This window comes from Anomalospiza imberbis, chromosome 5, assembly GCF_031753505.1.
Source record: "Anomalospiza imberbis isolate Cuckoo-Finch-1a 21T00152 chromosome 5, ASM3175350v1, whole genome shotgun sequence".
Lineage (NCBI taxonomy): Eukaryota > Metazoa > Chordata > Aves > Passeriformes > Viduidae > Anomalospiza > Anomalospiza imberbis.
The window spans coordinates 11,658,606-11,678,817 of NC_089685.1; the positions used below are offsets into that span (position 1 = coordinate 11,658,606).

Below are 20,212 nucleotides of genomic sequence, written 5' to 3' on the forward strand. Positions count from 1 at the left end.
CCACCATCTTCTGCCACACTGATTCTATTAGTGGAACATTTTACAATACAGATTGTCACCCTAAAACTCACTTTCCATAACACAGATTTTTTTTTTGAGGGAGACAGTTGTTGATGTTTTATTTAACTCTGTGTACTTAAATAAATTGCTGAGTTTTTTGAGGAATACCAGGTATCTTACCCTAAATACGGATTTGAGATCTTACTTAAACCCCTGCAAAAAAGTATCTAATCTTCTATTATAAACTGTTAGGCATAGAAACTAAACTTCTCAGTATATTTACAAACACCATGTAGTCCATGTTGGCTGGTATTCCCAAGACAATGGACAAAAAAGAGGTTATAATTTTTAAAATTTTAAAACTCATTGAAGTATGGATCAGGATACTGTGTGGAGTAGGCCAGATAGGTTTGAAAGAAGTAGGACTAGTTTTGAGCAGATTGGAAATAGTTTTCAGGCATCTCCCCTCTTTCACTTTCTCTTGTGCATTAAGGGCTAGATTAGTATATAAATAAAAACATTTGCTTGAACTGCAATGTTATTCCCCAAAGTGATAGAATTGGGTATATGATAAATTAAGAGGAATAGAATCTATTCCATAGTTAGAAATTATTTTATGTACTTCAGCGCCTCTACTGAAAAAACTCTTGGCTTTGTATAGAGCTCTAACAAACAGAAAACTGCAAATAATCATTTCCCATATCAATTACTTTTAGAAGTGATGTAGTTTAACAAAAATCTTTCCACTCAACAGTCAGAACCATCTTCTGTAGTTAAAGTCATCAGGCCAAGAGTGTAGACTTCCTACATTGAAACAAATATCTTTGTGAGACAATTTAAAAAATATTATAAATGCCATATGGATATATGACATACATATTTATATGGCATTTTCTTTCATCCTGATCCCCAGTCTACACCTGATCCATGTGTGCCCTTCATAAAACTGTGGGAATATAGATCTGATGTCAACTACGAAGATTCACTTACCCCCCAGAGGTTTATATACTACATTACAGGATATATTACACCATTCAGTATTCGTGGGTGCTTTCTTCAAGTTTTCTGTACTTCTTTGACCAACATGAACTCTTGTCTTTTACTTATATGATCTACTGTGTTGTATATGCTTTACAATAGGAAGAGCATCTAACATGTGGGTTGGAGTTATGCTAAAGCCTGTGTTTTAATGGTATAATTGCATTTGAGTTCTGTCCAAAAGGCAACTAGAAACTGTATGTGAGATGTTTTCAGCCAGCTGCCTAGAAAAACAAATAATTAAAAATAATGAAGCTGCTAGGCCCAAAACAAGAAAATGAGAGATGAAAAGCAAGACTGCAGTAACCTTATCCTAGATTTTGATCAGTGTCCCATCTTCCTGCTAATCCTGGAAATTTAAATTTCTTATCTTCTTTCTCCTCTATCCCCTCAACATTTTCTCTAAGATTTGATTTCACCAGTTTCCAACCAGATCTTGTCTGCATTCGTTCATATCCCTTATTTATAAATAGCTGCCTCCAAAGATCTCTATTCTCCCTGACATTTTTGTTTCATGAATGCCATATAGCACACATTTTAGCAAATTTAATTTGTCAAGCCTTAGCACCACATAGTTGTCCTGTTTCCTGAAGATGGAAACAACAGGAAGGAAATCCATTACTGAGTCAACTAATTGTCATCTAATTTGAGTATATAGGAGGAAGAGTTTCAAGACAACACTGTTTCCTACCATATGGCAGTGTCAGGTTGGTTATCTTTGGGAAGAACATGCCCTAAAAGTGCACAGGAAAAGTTCAGCTACTTGGGTTTTTTTAAGTACTTCTTATCTCAAAGCAAGTTTGTCTTATCTCCTGGCAAGACCTTCTTTTAATCTTCATCTTCTAAAAATAGGGCAGAGAAGCAAACAATCGTGACCTGGAAAATTCAAAAAGAAAGAGATAGTGCAAAATTTTTGTTTCTCTCACTGTGAGACTCTGTTACTAAACAGTTCATTTTTGTACTTCTATAGCTCTGAATTTCTACAGAGCCTTTATCATAGGGTTTCCCCACAGTCAACACTCACCAAGGCCTCATAAAAGCCTCCTGCTTCCCAATCAGAGAGGGAGTGAAGCATGTTATGAAAAACAGAGTAGTTCTGTAAGGAGCACAAGGAACATGACTTGAAGCAGAGGAAGAACTAGACCAATGTGTTGCCTCTAGCTCATCCCTTCCTAATGATAGCAAGAACAGGGTTGCAAGCAGGAAGACTCAATGAAAAAGTATGATTTTCATTCTACAGAAATGTTTTTCCACCTAAGGAACATGAGGAACCTACAAGACCCAGTGCGATGGGAAGATTTCAGTTTGTAACAGTTACATATGAATTACAAAGCACTACCACTTCTGTATGGGAAATAGTTTCATAGAGGCAATCGAATGATGCATTAGTACAAAAACAGAGTGCAACTCTAGTTTGGAAGTCATAGTACCTTTGAAAATTGTTTGTCATGAGTCAGCTGTTACCTGTCAGCTCTTCCCTCTTAGCTGTCACCCACCTCTGCTGCCACTTATCACTTATGCTCAAAGCTCCAAGCAGGTAAAAAAGAGCATGAGAGGTTTCCACTGAGGAGGACTACTGCATCATCTGAAACAACTGCTTAATAGCAAAAGATGGGAAATGGGTTTATGCTTTCTTTCTTCACTTTGTCTCTCTGGGTTTGGGTTTGTTTCTGGTTTTTTCTTTTTTGTTTTGTGGTGTTTTTTTTTACTCTCTTCCCCCATCTCTTCTTATTTCTTCTGCATGGTGAAGAAAGATACCTAACTTTCTGCTGTGATGTAATTTTCTCAGCTGAATACTTTTTCATTTTTTCTGTTCTACTATTAATTCAAAGTAAAATCTTTATCTCCTTTCTCCTTACGAAAACTGTTAGATTGTAAATGATAGTGTGACTCTCCTGATAACCAGTTTTGGTACAGAAGGTAGAAAATGGAACATCAGATCAGGAATTTCCTATTAAAGAAAAAATTATGAATTCATATGCACCAGATTATTACAGCTGTAACTGGAGGCCTTGAGTTATCATTAGGAGACCTCATTCACCTGAATTTTAAATTTTTGATTTTATAATTTCTCCTTATCATGTCTTATATTTTATATTGAACTCTGTTTATTGTAGAGTCACAGTTTATAAAAACTTCATTCAGACACCCCCATAGGTGGACATTAGTCAACCAGGAGTCACAAAGCTGTTGGGAATCATAATGCCATAATATTTCTCTAGTTATAATAGAAATTTGAGGTTATGTTCCTCTAAGGAAAGAGGCAAAATAAAACATTTTTTACATTGATTGGGTTACATTTGTCCTTCAGTTAGTGTGGTAGCCAAGGCTGATGATGTGACACAGAAATGCCAGTAGAAAGAATGAGATAAGCCAGTGATAAGCTCTCATTAAAAGTGAAATCTGAACAATTACAGTTCCACCTTTAGCTGGAAGGACAAAGGTTACTTTCTTCAAAATCTCCCATGTTATTTTCTCCTCTGACCACAGTATTTTGAATTTCTCAAGTCCCTTTCAAATCTATCAGCTGTTTTATGCAATGCATTATTTTTACTGACAGAGATTTTAAAAAATTGGAAAATAACCAAAAAGCAAAGTTCACCAACACCTGTGAAATATGTAAACAGCAAATATATTTGCATAATTAGCCTCCACATAATAAGGTATATTCTTTGGTAGACTTATAGATACCTTTCTGTAAGGGTCACAGACAAACAATTCATATTCATGGACTACATTTCCTATGGAACATCAGTCCAGGTTTTCAGCACAGATATGCATTAAAGTAGGAAAGATTTGTCAGACAGCATTATACTGATCCATAATGTGTAACCACAAAAATACCAGTCTTGCAGAAAAATACTAAGGCAATCAGAGTTTCCTAAATTTGATACTCATGGAATATAAAAAAAAATATTATGTCTAGCACTGAATGCATGACCACCTGAGGGGTTTTATGGCATAGTCTACAGCTAAGCAGAATTTTCCTGCCAGTGCTTTTCGGCTGAAAAGCTACAGTTAAAAATTAAAGATTGAAAACATTAAAAATTGAAGGAAATTTTTCACATAATTGGTACTACCACTTTTTTCAGATAGTGTTTTCCTGACCAAAGAAAATTTGCCTCTAAATTTTTTTTCCCATTTTTGCTCATTTTTAGTCTAAAAAGAAATCACATTTTGGTTATGGTGCTTTAATATATCTGTGCATACACATCTGTGCCCAGGTGCATATATATGCAGAACTATGATAGCACTAAATACATAGTATTCTGATATATTGCATAAAGGGGGTTTTGTATGGGTGAAGGGTTTGGGACTGTAAACTGGAAAATCAGGTTCTAGTTTCAAATCATCCATGCACTCAGTTTACCATATCCTTAAATATTTCTATTCACCAGTTAGTGCCCTTTATGTCAGTAATTCATGCCTGCCTTCACTTAGTAGATAAAAGTATTGGGAAATTGCTAATTAAGGTCTATTATCATCAAACTGCTTCTTGAACTAGAGTGTGAACTACTGAGGTATAGGAAGGGAATTTCTCAAAACAATTTCCAAACAGTCCATGTTGGTGTTCTCCTTGCATTTATTGCTACCCTAAGCAACAGCATGGAGATGGTCTAAGAACTTATATTATTAAATGAACATAACCCTTTTTAATAAGAGGTGATATACAATAAAAGGAGAGGAAATTTAGCAGACTAATGTAAAATGGTTTTGTATTGTTCATCACTGCAGCAAGAATTACTCACCATGACAAAATGGATTTGTTGCTTATATGAACTGACAGTGAAACCAAAAGCACTTTCAAATGGAATTATGACTGTATAATCATCACAGTGCCAAGGATGCAAAATGATTTTGATTGCTGGATTGCAAAGTAGGTCCCTAATGACCTCTGCTAATATGAAGTGTCAGTTTTACAGCTGATGGCAGTGTTAAAGATGCAGTATTTCTTTCTCTTTAACAATTTACACTTTACTAAAAGGTATACAAATAGATTTTGATCTGCAAAGTACTTAAGAGTCAAAGTAAAAATTTAAGAGAGCTGACTTGTAGACATAGGGGAGTTGGCCAGAGGTGCATGACACAAAAGGGTGCTGCATTGTCTACGAGCTGTGGCAAGAGCTTGCAGAGCTCTGCTTGCAGAGCTTTGGGAAGGACATTGCAGCATAATCACACTCATTCTTCTCACTTGTGAAACTACTATTTACCTGAAGCATAGCTACTGAGATGTACTGAGATGCTGAAACACAGCATTCTCTTGTGCTAGTTTTGTTCCATATATTTAGGATTCAACAAAGACTGATCCAGAAAACAGCAGAATATGGAAAAAATATTATCAAATATCAGCATAATTCTTCCTCCAGAGAATACCAGTGGCTCCACTGGTGTAAATAAAAATACACTTGTGTCATGGTGTGGGTGAATTGTGCTCCTGTGGCTGTATCTTGGCAGCAAAGAATCCTGCTATTTTCACCATTGATTTCATATAAATCCAGATTATGTCTCAGGTCTTGTTTGTTGCTTGCCTGTTTTCACAAATATTTTACAGTTTTCAGTTTAAAATGAATGAGTGAAAATGAAATTAATCTATTAGAGTACTTTATTTTAGACTAAACAAGGAGGCATGTATGCAAGATTTTTGCTGTTCTGTCTTCTAATAGCAAAATTAATCTTGACTTTGCATTCACCTGATATGCAAAGAATCATAGAATGATTGCCATAGAATGGTTTGGGTTGGAAGGGATCTACTTTCAACCCCCAAATCTTGATGTATGGCAAGACTTCTGAAAATGCACAGCTGCATCCCCATTCTCCAGAGCACAGGGAGTCATCACCATGGTGGAGATTTATTTTAATATAGTTATATACAAACAACAGTTCAGAAGATTTCTTAGTTTTACTTTCCTGATTCTTGTTTCTAGGACAGGTTAGCGGAACTAAAAAATTAAATCAGTGAATTTAACAAGTATTTTTTTAATACTTTCAAGCTCTACTTTGTAAGCACTTCATTCCTATTTCGCATGAAAGACTACAACTACTCATGGCAATGCAGCTGCAGATGTTCAACCAAAAAGGCATCACAGGGAGAATACAGAAATCTTATGTCATCATTTTAAAACTTTCAGCACTTTGAATGCCTCTTCATGGTGGTAGTATTGGGTAGACTTGTCTCTTTGTCCTGACCTCTCCAAAATTTCATTCTTCTACTTCATTTCCTATGAGGCAGAGGCAGGATATCTAACATATTAAAAAGAATCTATTAAAAGTTTAGAAAAATGTCAGAATTAATTTAATAATGAATAAATGGAAAGTTGCAAATTGCCTGGTGTAAAGTTAGTTTCCTATAAACCTAATTGACAGATTTCTATAAAACAAAGCTCACTAGAGTCTCACAGTATTCTGGTAAAATTACCAGCTCAATTTATCTTTAGCAGATAGAAGGCACCAGGATGTGCACAACTGATATGCATTCTGCTCAGCTGAGGACCAGGTCCAGCAGTCCTTCCTCCTCTGTTGGAAGTTGCTTTTCTGTAGGGTCTTTGAGAACAGAATTAGGTGAGTTTTGAAAAAAACTACTGTCATGGTTTGACACTGGCGCAATGCCGGCGCCCCCAGGAAAATGCACTTTATTAAACTACTACTACTATAAAACACAGGCACTAAATCCCAGATGAAGACCTTCCAAAACACTCCTCCTCCTCCCACCTAATTTCCAAACAAACCCACAGTGAGACACCACCCAGGATCCTGTTCAAGTTGCCACCCTTCAGATAATTAATACTCAGTCCATCAAGGGAGACAGGAGTCTCTCCTGTGCCACAGACCCCCAGGAAACACAGTTGCCACCCTTGTGTTTCCATGTCACACATGGCAACCACCCGGAGAACATCTGCCATGGTGACACTCTCCTTTCCATGTCACAGTGCTCTCACTACCGTGCATGGACAGACTGCCCATAGGGCTCCTTTTCAAGGATGCTTTGCCAAGGACCAAAGGAAAAAAACAGTTCAGTTTCTTATCTTGAGACTACAGTTCCCCCCCATTTCCCCCTGGGGCCGAGGGTCCAACAGCTTCTCCTTTTTGGGACTACAGTCCCTGCCATTTTCCCCTGGGGGCGAGGGTCCAAGAACAGAGATCTTCTTCTTCCCTTCTTCTTCTCTGAAGACGGAGGGCCTCTCCACATCCTCTTCAGTTTTCCTCTGTTCTCTCCATTCCTCTGTTGGTAGTCACTGCAACAGGTCTCTTGGCCCACCACCACATCCCCCCAAATGCAGTCTCTGTTGCAGGAGAATTTGTTTCAGTCCATGGCTAACAAGAAAAGTCCAGCCACAAGCCACTCCATCATCTCCTCTTAGCTCAACAATTTCCTCTTCCAACATCTCAGATCCTAGACTGTCTCTCTTCTACTTCAAATCAAGGAGGAGTAATATTTTACAAAGCCTTCATTTCCCAGGAAAGGGTTAAAAGTTCAGACTGCCTGGATGGGATGGCTGAAATCTCTGCCCAGAAGCCAATTCCCAAGGCCAAGGCTGGGCGCCTTCCCCCCACCCTTCTCCTTCTCCTCCGCGCCAGCAAAGTTACAGGTGCCATCCGGAGTCTCTGTCTCTTCCCTCTGCGGGGGGGGGGGCAGGGGGGGACGGGACAACAAAGGCATCTCCGTTTCTCTCCACCCTTCCGTCCACAGGAGCTGGCTCGGTTCCAGTCCTTCTACCCCTCGGCTCACCTCGACCAGGCCGCATGGTTTCCCCTCCCCCTCCCAACCTGTGGGTGGGCAGGGGAGGTCTACACTCATCCTACGACCGGAACCAAAGAGAGCGAGCTCTTGGGAGTTCTTACTTTTAACCCCCTGTGTTCTCAGAGGCGTGTCCATACCTTCAGTGGTCACTCCAGGTGCCAATATCCAAACCTGACCACTGATTGGTTTGACCCAACTTCCCAAAAAAAATTCACTTCCATGTCAAACCATGACAACTACTTATCTCTGCATTTGACAGATGGAGACAGTGCTAATTGAGTCCCTTCCTCTCTGTTAAAGGTTCTTTGAAGTTTTCTACTATTTGCTAACAGTTTGCTTGTCGCACAAGCTCAGCTATTTAGAGGATATATTTTGTTTTCCAAAGTGTCAGTGACATTATCACAATTATGTGTACTGCACAGAGATCCATACTGCTGACAGCAGATTCTTCCTAATATGAACATTGCTTTGCTATGGTTACCAAAACCACAAATCTGCACCTAGGTTTATCTTTCTGGTGATCATACATTTAAAAACTTTAGGGCTTGTCTCAGCATCTTCAGCATAGCACAGTTCCAATTTTCATGTGTGGGAATTCCTAAACTACAGTGGAAACACATGCTAGGTGCTGAATGGTTGATTACAAGATGATAACTAGCACTGTGAGAATCTACATGAAGTTTTGCAAGGCAAAGGAACAAAAGCCATATCAGACTTCATGAGATTAGCTTTGAAGGAAACCACCTCATTGACAAGCACTTTTGCTTGACCACAAATAACAATTCCCAAAAAAGGACACTGCTAACTTACTTAAAATATGTGGCTGTCTGTCTCAACAGAGCAAGGTGTTCCCTAATTGGTCCCAGTTTGGGAATGGTGGTGATTCTTTCACTTTGCTGCTTGAGGCCAGTTCTGGGTGATATTAGAGTGCCTGCAAGCAGAAATGGAAACAGAATGAACCAATCTTACAGCAGCTCCAGAGAGCAATTCTAGCTGAGTGACCAAGAGAAAAAGCTTGTGTACCTTCAAACCTAAAAGTTTATTGAGACTATCAAGATGAAATTGCTTTTTCTACATTAAAATCATTTTGGCTCTTTTAAGAGTTCCATTAAAATCTTGAAAGGCTGTGAGTAAAAAAAATAATTTCTCCAAGTTTGCAGTGGATCAGCATCAGTTTCCAAGGTCTTGGTTTTCAGGAGCTATGCTGGTGCAATATTTTATATTTAGATAGCATGTCTCCCAAATTACTGTTCAAAATCTGAAGTGCACGAAGGAATTGTCTCCTTTAACCATCAAAGTAAAGACATGCAGCCACCTATAAGGTCAAACAGTATAGCCCACATGACACAACTCAACACAGACAGTAAACACAAATGCAACAGGAACACGAAATCCAAGTTTATGTCCCCATTCAGTTGACCTGGATTTGGACAGGTCAAGGCTGTTATCTAAACATCCTTACCAAAAATTTTTAAGACATCTCCATTCTTGGGAACCATCTTTTGGAAAATATCTTTGCCCTGCAATAACCAGTTCAGCATTATCTCAATAGAACTCTGAATCACTCAGCTGCTGCCATTGCCGCCTATGCTGCCTTTAGGAGGCAGTCCACCAGAAGGCAGGTGGCTTTAGTCTAAACTTTTTCAAAGTGGTACACAGCTTCCCACAGAAGAAATGCTGTATTATGTCTCTTACCACACCTTTCTCTCTTAGGAAGCTGGTATATATTCATAGGTTGCATCACTGTCCTACAAATGCTGTTGTGAAAGACCTTACCTCCTTTAGAGTATGAAACATGCATGGTATGATATTCTGGCTTAGAGTCACATAAAGGGGATACCTGATTTGCCCTTTTGTTGTGTGTAGGCGAATAGAAATCCCCTCTGGTTTGGAATGTTTTGCAATTCACTCTGGGTGCTGCCAAAATAATAAAACAGAAATTCTTGTTCAGAATATTTCAAAATTAGCAAAGGAAGTATGACTGAATTCAGATATGGACTCATCCAGATTCCTCTAATGCAAGCAAAGTAGTTTTATATGAGAACAAGACAGTTAATTGCTGCACTTCATATAGTGAAATATAAATACTTTGAAACTACCTGCATATAAAGTATGTTAAAGGGATTAATGTGCATTTCCCTTCATCTACAATCAGTTGTTCTTATTGGCCACACACATCCCTCTGGAAAAATCTTCCTCATCTTGACGATAAAAGACACTTTGCAATGGAGTTGTATAAAGGCAGGGGTCAAGCCATCTGAGGTCAAGTCATCCAAACACACCATTAAGCTTCCCCTTTTAATGCTGTACTTGAATAAGCACAAATATTGTCACTATTTTTCACAGTTTTAAACAAACTAAAAATTTTATCTTCATCAGAACATACATTGTGTTAAAGAAACATTACCACCTCACCATCTTTTTCACTTTCTACAGAAATGGTCAGGGAGGTCTCAGTCTAGCAGGAATATCTACATGTACCACATGGAAAGTATAGAAGGAGGGGAGGAGAAAACAAAATTTCAAGAAAAAATAGAAAATGCATTTTAGTAATTCAAAACATAGCAGAGAAATTGATGCTGCATCTTTAAATAACTTGAGAAACGTATTTCACCTTTAATTCCCCATTTTCCTATTCAGAACAAGTGCTGCCCAGGACTGGTTTTCGAGCGGATTCCTCTGGCAAGTATTCTTCAGCCTTTGTTTTCTGTAAACTAGTTGTCCTTCATTTTATGTTTTAGCTATTCTTCTTTTTTTAATCATTTTTCAAGATGATGGACAGTCATGACTGCCCAGTCACCATTTTATTGTGTATGATCTTTGTGGGGTTGTAGAATGCTTATGCCAAATCTTCTTATAATAGATTTGCATTTTGAGCAAGGAAAGGTATTTCTTTTTCCTCAGCCAATTTTTGTTTATGTTTTACTGTGTTTTATGTGTACTTTCATATTAGTGTTCACTCTTTAGCATAAGTGTATCTCTATAGTTGATGCCCAAATCTAAGCCAAATCATTTTTTTATATCTGAATTTAATTCTGTCTTAATTCTATCACCAATTCCTTGCTCTCATACTTATATCTTGTGCTGTAAAAATGTAAAAGAAAAAGCTTTCAAAATCAAGAGATTTTTGGGGTGTTTGAGTCAACACTGATCTAGTAAAATGGCAATGGACTTTCTTTAAAAACAGCAATATTTGATTTCTCGGTGTTATCATGCTAAGTTAAAACAGGCATCCCATACCAAAAAAAAAGGCTGTTTTGACAAGCCTATCAAGGTTTTTCTAGTCCTACACAAGCTGGACAGAGATCCTAAATTAAATATAACATTGGACTGGTTTTGCATAACACAGTAGGATTTATACATTGAATTACTCCGTTAGCACACCAGTTCTTCTTTCTTTTCTTTGATGATTTTCATACTGAATTTTTTATTTGCTAGCTTTCCTCTCTATAAATATCAAAAGGGAATATGTATGCTTTTTTAAAAAGCTACTTACATTGCAGAGCAGCAGATCCATGACTGTTTTCAAGCTTTTCACATCTTTCAAGAGCATCTGAAACTCAGATGATGTTATTGTAGTTTTGTGTCGATCCTAATTCACAATTTATAATTATTTGTATGAAACAAAAATCTTCACCATCTTCAGCAATGGAGTCCAAAATAGTTTTTCTTTTCAGTAGGTAGCTGAATACACTCAGAAAGACTGTAAAATTATTACAGCAAAGCACTTCATCTTTCCTTTAATTGCAATATAGAAGAGATTTAATAAAAATTTTATATAAACATTTACAGGATCATCCCAAATACCAGATTTATTACTGTAAAATCGCATAGCACTTGTTCAACTTGTCTCACACAGAAAATTAATTAAGCATTTTCAGGTGTTTATTTTCTCAGCATTTAAGAAACAACTGCATGCATGCATCTCAGTGTGCTGTCCACCCAGATATTCAGATGAGTACAGTGCAGAAAGGTAGCTGGGAGTTGATAATCACATCTTCACCTGTGAGATCTCACTATTGTTCAGTAACAATCTTTTCTGGTACCATTACATTTAAAGCAAATCCCCCATCATTCAGGAACCAGAAAGAATTTCCCAACGCTCTTTACTGTCCTCACTGTGCAGCAATGATCAGATCACAGTTTGTCCAATACCATTCTCAAATTCATGGGGAAGCCAGCTGGTTTTATAGCCCAGCAAAGTGAATTGGTGTGATTTTTTTTTTTCTTCCAGGCCAAATGAACTGTTAAAAAAGTTTTCCTTCATACAAAAAGAAGGAAAAAAATGGTATAACCATTTCAAAAAAAAGAGAATTAAGAGACAAGTCATTAAGGTACATTAAGCTGACTGGAAGGATTAGCAACATGGAAAAGCCTCTGTTAATTCAGTATTGGCTTGTCTGCAAGCCTATTCATTACTTCTTACTTGGCATGAACCACAAGGTGCTAATCTTGGTTAGCAAGAGAAAACAAAAAGACACATTTTCCATAATTAAGTTATATTAACCAACAGTTTGTATTATATTGCAAGGCACAGGAGTGTCATTTTCTGTAAGTACAGGTAATTTTCTCTGTATGATCAACTGAAAATCTGCTCCAGTAAGAAAACACAAAATGTAGTCTATCTAAAAATCCTTTGTGAGAAACAAAAAAGTACCAGAATCCTGGAGAAGCAAGCACTAGAAGAATATCAGATGAAATGTAAGAATGCTTAATCAATGTATATTCAGGAATATTAAAACTGCTGCCACATAATCATAGGGGATTTTAGTAAATCTATCAAACATGTGCTCCTATGAAAAAGCACAAAATAGTGAACAACTTACTTGTCTTTCAAAAACAAGAAAAAAGGATCTCAACAGCAGCAAGGCTTTAGAACACGTTTTTTATCAAAGACTAACTGCCAATATGGAGATAAACTGAGAACTATGCAAAGGCAGTTTAGCAAAAGTTGGTTGGACAGGCTAACCTGGTAACTGATTTTTTTACACCGAACAAGTGGTATGTGTTTAATTAATCTATACTTTCCATTTTCCAAAATGCCAGTTATCATTTTAATACTTCCATGTTAGCCTGGAAAAGACAGTGCTTAGCATGAAATGTAAAGACAAATGGCTACAAAGCAGCTAAGCAATTCTACTAGAAGAATCTGGACTGAAAGATGAATATTATTGGAGAGTCTTGCAATAAGACTTCTGTCTTATTTAATGCATCACTTAAGCACATAAACCAAGGGTAGAAGTCAGGTCCACTTCCAGAGATGTAAGCTCAGTAACTTATGGTGTAGCTGTCTCCAGAGCAGTGGAAAGATGATCAGTGCAGTCATATCATACCCAACATGAAAGCTGAAACAGCACACAGGTTTGTGTACCAGTCAGTCACTGGAGATACTTTGATATTATACTTTGATATTACTGCAAAGTGTGTGACCTCGTGACAAAAGCCACAAACAAGCTCAGTTGCCAGTGTCTTCTTTGCCTATGTCTTTCCTGGTAAGGTTTTTGTGCTGTTTGCTTGCAGAGGTTTGCAATAACAGGAAGCTAGACTTGATGGCCCAGGGATCCTTTCCAGTGTTTTGTTTCCTTAGTGGGACAGAAAAGAACATTATTTTTTAAAAGCAGCTTTCAGTGGCCTGTTGGCAAACAATGGGCTCCGCAGAATTCCAAGTCTTTGGGAAGCAGCATTGTAGCCCACTCAAATGATCCAAAGGCTTCCACACTGTTAGAGCTCATAGATAACTATGCCCCTATACAGCATTTTTTAGCCTAAACTTTTTAATGGTCAAGCTGGTTTATCTATTCCATTCTAAATGGGATAGAAAAACAGCATCTTTTAAAAAATAAATAATTATTTTAGAGTCTGTTGCCAACACTGGTTTGGCTCAGCTTTGTCAATGTATCTGAGGGACGTTTTCATCTCAGTTTGCCAGAGGAAGTATTATTCACAGCCTGACATTCTTTTATTTTCTTATTGTATTCCCAAATGTGCATATTCATTCACTTGTGCACAATAAAGGCAGTGCTCAGGTTGTGACAGACTGCTGGAGACAGTACCTTTGAGTGTTAAACCTGGGTTACAAATGGTGATCATGCTGTGTCCATCTACAAAACCATCTCCCTAGTGCTAAGGTCCATCCTTGTAGGCACAGAAAACCAGGTAAAGTACTGCTTTCATCTGAAATTCCTTTGCCTCTCACAACTTTTAAATTATTTGCGTTAAGCTAACATACTGTAAACACCCAGAATTCATTTGCTCCTTAGTGTTGAGACACATCAAATAAATGGAAAAAGTGGGTATAATAAGCTGCTTGGTTCTGTTTGGGTTTGTCTTCTCAATATATGAGAAGAAAGTTGGTAGGGAAAGGTAATACTTTTATTTTACCAACTGACATATTTGTGATTCAGTCTCACTTTCACCCAAACTGACTATTGAAATAATGCAGTGTGCTGCTGTTTACAGAGGATTTTTTTATTGCACAGTCATAGTATAGAGCCAGTGCCTGTCATTCTGTATGTGTCTTTGCAATAATACCTGACTGAAACAAATCAGGCTTTAATCCCAGACTACACGTGGCACTTGCCAAATTCCACAGTTTATGAGGTGCACACTGATGGCTCTGAGGGGAGATCTATAAGTGAGAGCTGTTGAAGTACCATATTTCAGCCATCTGTAATCCCTCTCATCCTGAGGGAACAAAGCACAGCTGGAGACACTTATGAGCAGTTTGCTGAAATAAACTTTGTCATCCCTTTTTTCTATTGGGGTCAGCAACAAGGTGGCACTGTCCAAAAATGTATAGACCAGCAATCCATAAGAAAGACCATTCCTGTCAATTGCTGCTTTAGGTGATGAGCCTGAAGCATCTCTGAGCATGCAGACAGCGAGTCACAACAGACAACTTCTTAGTTCTCTAAATGCCTACACTTTCCCTTAATAATATTTGAAATTATTGTTATTAATATTATTATTATCTCAGAATACTGTGTTCTTTCAAGTGAAGCTAAAGACACTTTAATAAGAAACTAACTTTTAAAAGACTCTATATTCCTCAACTGATCTATTACAGGACATAATATATGTCTAAAGACAGGTTAGGCAGGCATATGGAAATGCAACCTTATTGATTCACAAAGCTATTGAGACTTTAATTGAGTAGCATTAAGGAACTCAAGTTAATGATGCTAGCTTTCATTTTAAACTCTGAGACTGAGAGGTTTATAATGATAATTTTCATCAAAACTCCTTATTGAGGGTATTACCTGGAAGTGGAATACTTAAAAGCTACATTATATAAAAAGATATATCTATATCACTATTTGGAACTTAAATGGCATGTAATAATTTTCATATTTTGTGAGTTGGACTGGTGTATCTCTGTCTCCCATTTCAGTTTATTCTTTGTAGGGTTTAATCAACTGCAAGAAAAAGACAAATTAAAGACCAGAGGTGGATGAACATGAATCCATACAGTCCGTTTCAGGAAGAAGACACATTTTTAACCTCTATTTTGGACAGACTTTTCCATATTGTTCTTCTGTGAATGTATTCTAGTTTAGTTTAGTGTATTCTACTGAACATAACCACCCTCTAAGAGGCACCTACATTTTCAATTCTCCTCCTGGTTTGTGGCCCATTTTTTTCCACCAGCTCCAACCAGGATGCCATTAGTCACGTACAATAAACACAAGTTGGGAGGGGTTGGAGCAAATTCTCAAGATAAGACCAAAATGCTTTGCTCAGTGGGATTTCTCTTTAAACCAGGTCCCGATTACAAGGAGCTGGATGTTCACCTTCGGAGAATGGAGTCTGGGTTTGGCTTCAGGATCCTGGGAGGAGATGAGCCTGGTCAGCCTGTGAGTTATTTCTTCCTGATTTTCCTTTTCCTTCCACATTCTATAATCTGTGTAAAGGTCAGAAAAATATTACTACACAACTGAACCCAAATGAACACCATGTTAAGGCTACAGGTAAAATTACTTCTATTCATCCACAAAAAAAAAAAAAAAAACCAACCAAACAAAAAAAAAAAAAAAAACCAGAACTCTCAGGTTTTTCACATCTGAGAATTAAGTTAGAATAAGGAGGCATTAAGGTGGAAACAGCATCACTCATCCCATTACTGTGGAGTGTGACCCGGCATCTCTTAATCTGGACTTTTCAAAATCAAGTTTAAGCAGAAGATTCCAAAAATCCAATTATGTAATACTATCCATAACCATGTTCAGAGTAGACAACTTGTATGCAAAATGTATGTGTGTGGCTAAAAGACACGGTCAACAATGCAGTTTATTTCCAGAAACAGAAGACCTTACCAGGGAGTAATAGTCAATGTTCCAGGTTAAACGACAACATCATGTGAGGCAACAGGCATAAAAATGATAGCTTTATACCACTAGGAGGGAGGCACCCCTGTAACCAAACAACAGGTAACAAAATGAACACAGATGGTTTGCTAATAAAATATAATACAAAATGTATCATATGCATAATATTTAAAAGAAACAGTATAGAAGCCCGAAAATAAGGGTCAAATGTGCATGACATACCACAAATGTGTAAATATTTTTATAAATTACTGATCTATCTAAATACTATGATTTTGACAGCAGGCAGAATTAGTACTTTTTCAGAAAAAACTCAATGCTGTAAGTATAGTTTGACAGCTAGAACTAATCTCAAGTCAATAATAATAGTGCTTTACTATCACAATTTTAAGCAGTCTGAGTCTTGTGTTTCCACATTTCTGAGATAATGTATAATTAATTATTAGATTTTTTATATTCCCTAGTCAATAATTTATATATTCCATATTTAAATTAATAAAGAATAGTGTATTTTTCATTCAAGCCTTAAGGTTAACCAGCATATGGCTTTGAGAAACAAAGAAGCTCTTATATTTTAAAATTGTCAACAGCTGTCAAAGTACTGATAAATCTTAACAGTTTACTGATGTGTCCCATAAAAATAAAAGAATGCAGTGTATTCTAAAAAAGATGCTTCAAGTGCTATTTGAAATTCAATCTAGTTTAGAATAAGTGATTTCAATGGTTTTTCAAATATAAAATATGGCTGCTCAGAAGAACTCCAAGACAACACTGCTTCATCCTCTACACTTGTAGTGTGCCTGTAGACCCTCTGATATGTAACTTCCTTCTGTGGAGCATGTCCCAATACACATGAGTCCACTGAGCCATCACGTGCACATTCTCCAACTGAGCATTTTTCCTGTCCCTTCTGGATGGGCCAGACAGTATAAGTTCTCAAAGCACACATACTGGGTGAAGCCAAAAAGGAAATCTGTGAGGTGTTAGTGGAAATGTTCCAATTTATCCTTTTGGACTGTTAGGAAATGGCACTAGAAAGGCACTACCTTTAAGACCCGGTTGGGTGGAGCTTTGAGCAACATGGTGTAGTGGAAGGTGTCCCTGCCTATGGCGTGGCATGGAGATTGGAGTTAGAGGATTTTTAATGTCCTTTCCAAACCATTCTATGTTCTAGGAAGATTTGGAAATCTCCTTCTCCCTGCTCTGGACAGTAACGTCCAATGGCAATTCCTATCTCCCAGAAAAGTGGCTACAGGGCTGCTAAATATTTTGTGAGAGGCTCTCTTGGTGTCTCCTTTAGTGCTTTTTTCATTACAAATGGATAATTAAGCAGTCACAGACTAGGCATCGGACTGGCTCTGCTTGTTGGACGTTTATGACAATCTCATGGGGAAAAGTGCAGCTCAAATGCCTTATCTAAAAGATGATTATTTATATAAAACTGAATTATTTCCACCCATAGGACTAAGAGAAAACTCATGGAGAATATCTGATATTCTGGTAGCTCTTATCCATAATACAAGTTGGAGTTGTGAGAGACTTGAGTCTCTCAGTCTGCTCAGCAGTCCAGTAGAAAAGAAATTTTGAAGCAAGCCTTTTGCCCTTCAGCTACATGCATTATGCAGTGAAGTATTACAGAGGATCAGCTCTTTCTAGTGTCTCTTCAGCAAAGGACTGACCTGACTTTACTGTCTGAAGTCAAAGAGCCATAGCTGGATATCAAGAGCAGAGATAAGCACCTTGCTATTTTTGGAGCGCAGGACCAAAAACACTGCCCTCTGTGAACCACTCTCTAACACATTTCACTGTCCTGTTGAACAATTGCTCTCAGCCTGCCCTTAGCCTCAAGGTTGCTATCTCTGTTCCATTTGCACATACAAAAGCATTTTTCCCCAAGACTTTTCAATCCAATGGGCTTTATGTGTCTTTGCAAACATTTCTCAAAGTCCCCAGGAGTTAAGAAGAGCCTAACTAGAAGCTGCGGATTGTACAAGGCAAAAAGACACCTTCTTAGAATTAAGTGCTGCAGTGCTGGGATTTTCAATTCTCACTCCCTTGTGGCTGCCCATCTTGTTTTCACTGCTCAAATTTAACACCAATAAACACAACAGATGTACTCTTTTTGGTGTCCTTCTATTTCATATTCAAAGCACAAGATTTCTTAACTCTATTCTCTCTCCTCCACTGCTTCCCTGCCCTCCCATGGACAGCCCACCTGCAGCCAATTCCTTTCACCTCCAGAAAAGCAGAAGCAGTTTTTGCCTATTCTCCAAACCCCTGCTTTTCCTATGAAACAAGAACTGAGATGCTTTGAAATTTTTATTTCAGCTCTCCTGCTGTGCAGTCAGGTAACACAGAACAAAAGGAAGCTTTTGTCTTTGTGGTTTGATTTCTAAAAAGGAATATGGATTCTTCACCATAAGGCAATAAATTTTCAAAGAAGTAGAATCCAAATAAAGTTACTTTAGAAGGATAATACTGACACTATGGAGGGACTGTAGCTTAGTTTCCTTCTAGTTATATCAGCTACCTGGCACCTTAGAAGGAGAAAATGCTGCTGTACTACTCCACTTTTCATATTTGTAAGCATAAAATGCTTTTGAAAGGAAATACTTAAGTTTATTGAGAAATTTCAAGTATCAAGACTGTGAGTTGTGCCAGTTCAAATCACCTCTCAAATCTTACAATATTGAACTACAACAGCTATTTATCACATCTCCCAGTTACTTGAGGATTTAGGGATAATCTGACACTGTTATGGTGAATTATAATATTACTGAAAGGTTGCAAAAACACGGAAATTGGAACTTTACTGAAGTTGCAAATTGCTGTCCCAAAGGGGAGATGTATTTTGCATACATTTGTGCAGCTCAAACTCAGTATCACAGGAACATATACATAATTTCTCTTAAGAGTTTTACCTTTTCAACATGGACAGACTGAGATTTTTCTCAAAAATGTCCTCAAGATATATGTTTCTATTCTTTTTATTATCAGTGTTAAAATATAGTCTAAGTATCTTTCTACATTTCTAAGACATAGATGTCCACAGAGCAAAATGTTAGGGTAAGGCCATGCCTTGAGAAGCCCTATTTTAACAGTGATTAGACAGAGTTCAGGTGATTATCTTGGATTTAGACATCACTGATACTTAAAAATAGGTGAATCACCCTTTATGTGTATATACTTAAATTTTGCTCTGTGCCTGTGAAGCTACTGTGTTATACTCAGAGAAACTAAAATAGAAATTCAGATAATTACCAAGAATCACAAAGAAAGTCAGTATCAAAGCAGATTAACCTGTATAAATTAATTATCACAGGCTTTAATCTCAGATTAGGCTCTGCCATAATCATCCTAATCTCAGAATTTGTCCTGTTTAATCTCAAACAATAGGAGAAACTTTGCTTTTTTCTCTACAACACACTCTTTAATGCCATCATCCTTTTCCTCATGCATTCAAAGCAATCTCATGCCAGTATGAAACTACATTTCAGAGGTAATACAGTCCTGATACATATTTTTCCAATTTGTGCTTTACGTGTAGAATCGATAACTATTATGGCAACTTCTCAGCCATGAAGCAAGAGCAGATACTGCATAAAAAACAAATTCTTAGACAGAGAAAATGAAAAAATAGGAAAATTAAGTTATTCTTGCTATTAAGTATACCAAATAATAGATATGGTAGCCATCATCTTGACAAACACACCTAGCTGAAGTATTTAAAGTATGAAGTATCTGCTGCTAACGTTAGGAATCCGACACTGAGATGAGCAACACAATCACATTACATGGTGAACATGTGAAATATCAGCAATAATTACTTGGAACTAGAAAGAGTTTTTCTAGTTTGCTGTGTATACTGATGACCTACCATGCTATGATCTGCATTTTGTTTATACAAAGGTTAAAGGTGCTCAAGTTGTTTAATATTTTAAAATTATGAAAAAACTGCAACTGTTCAACAAAACCAAAGGACGAAGCCAACCCCTACAATCTCCCAAGCTGCAGAGTGTTATCACCCATCTCTTCTCAAAATAACTAGGAAGAAATTCTTACTCATGTGAGATGCCTAATTCTCAAATGTTTTGAGAATACTTTGTGGATA

The 20,212-nt window shown here is 37.4% G+C and overlaps 1 protein-coding gene across 12 annotated transcripts in view; it reads left to right on the forward strand.

Annotated features, from left to right (window-relative positions):
• MAGI2 (membrane associated guanylate kinase, WW and PDZ domain containing 2) overlaps window positions 1–20,212 on the forward strand; it is a 709,198-nt gene that overhangs the window by 622,675 nt on the left and 66,311 nt on the right. For 10 of the 12 annotated variants that reach the window (XM_068189600.1, XM_068189602.1, XM_068189601.1 and 7 more), the window contains one exon: window positions 15,539–15,630. In XM_068189600.1, the coding sequence (XP_068045701.1) occupies window positions 15,539–15,630 (92 nt within the window). Of the gene's footprint in view, window positions 1–10,417; window positions 10,460–15,538; window positions 15,631–20,212 lie in introns of all 12 variants that reach the window. The other 2 variants (XM_068189604.1, XM_068189603.1) reach the window with 1 other exon arrangement.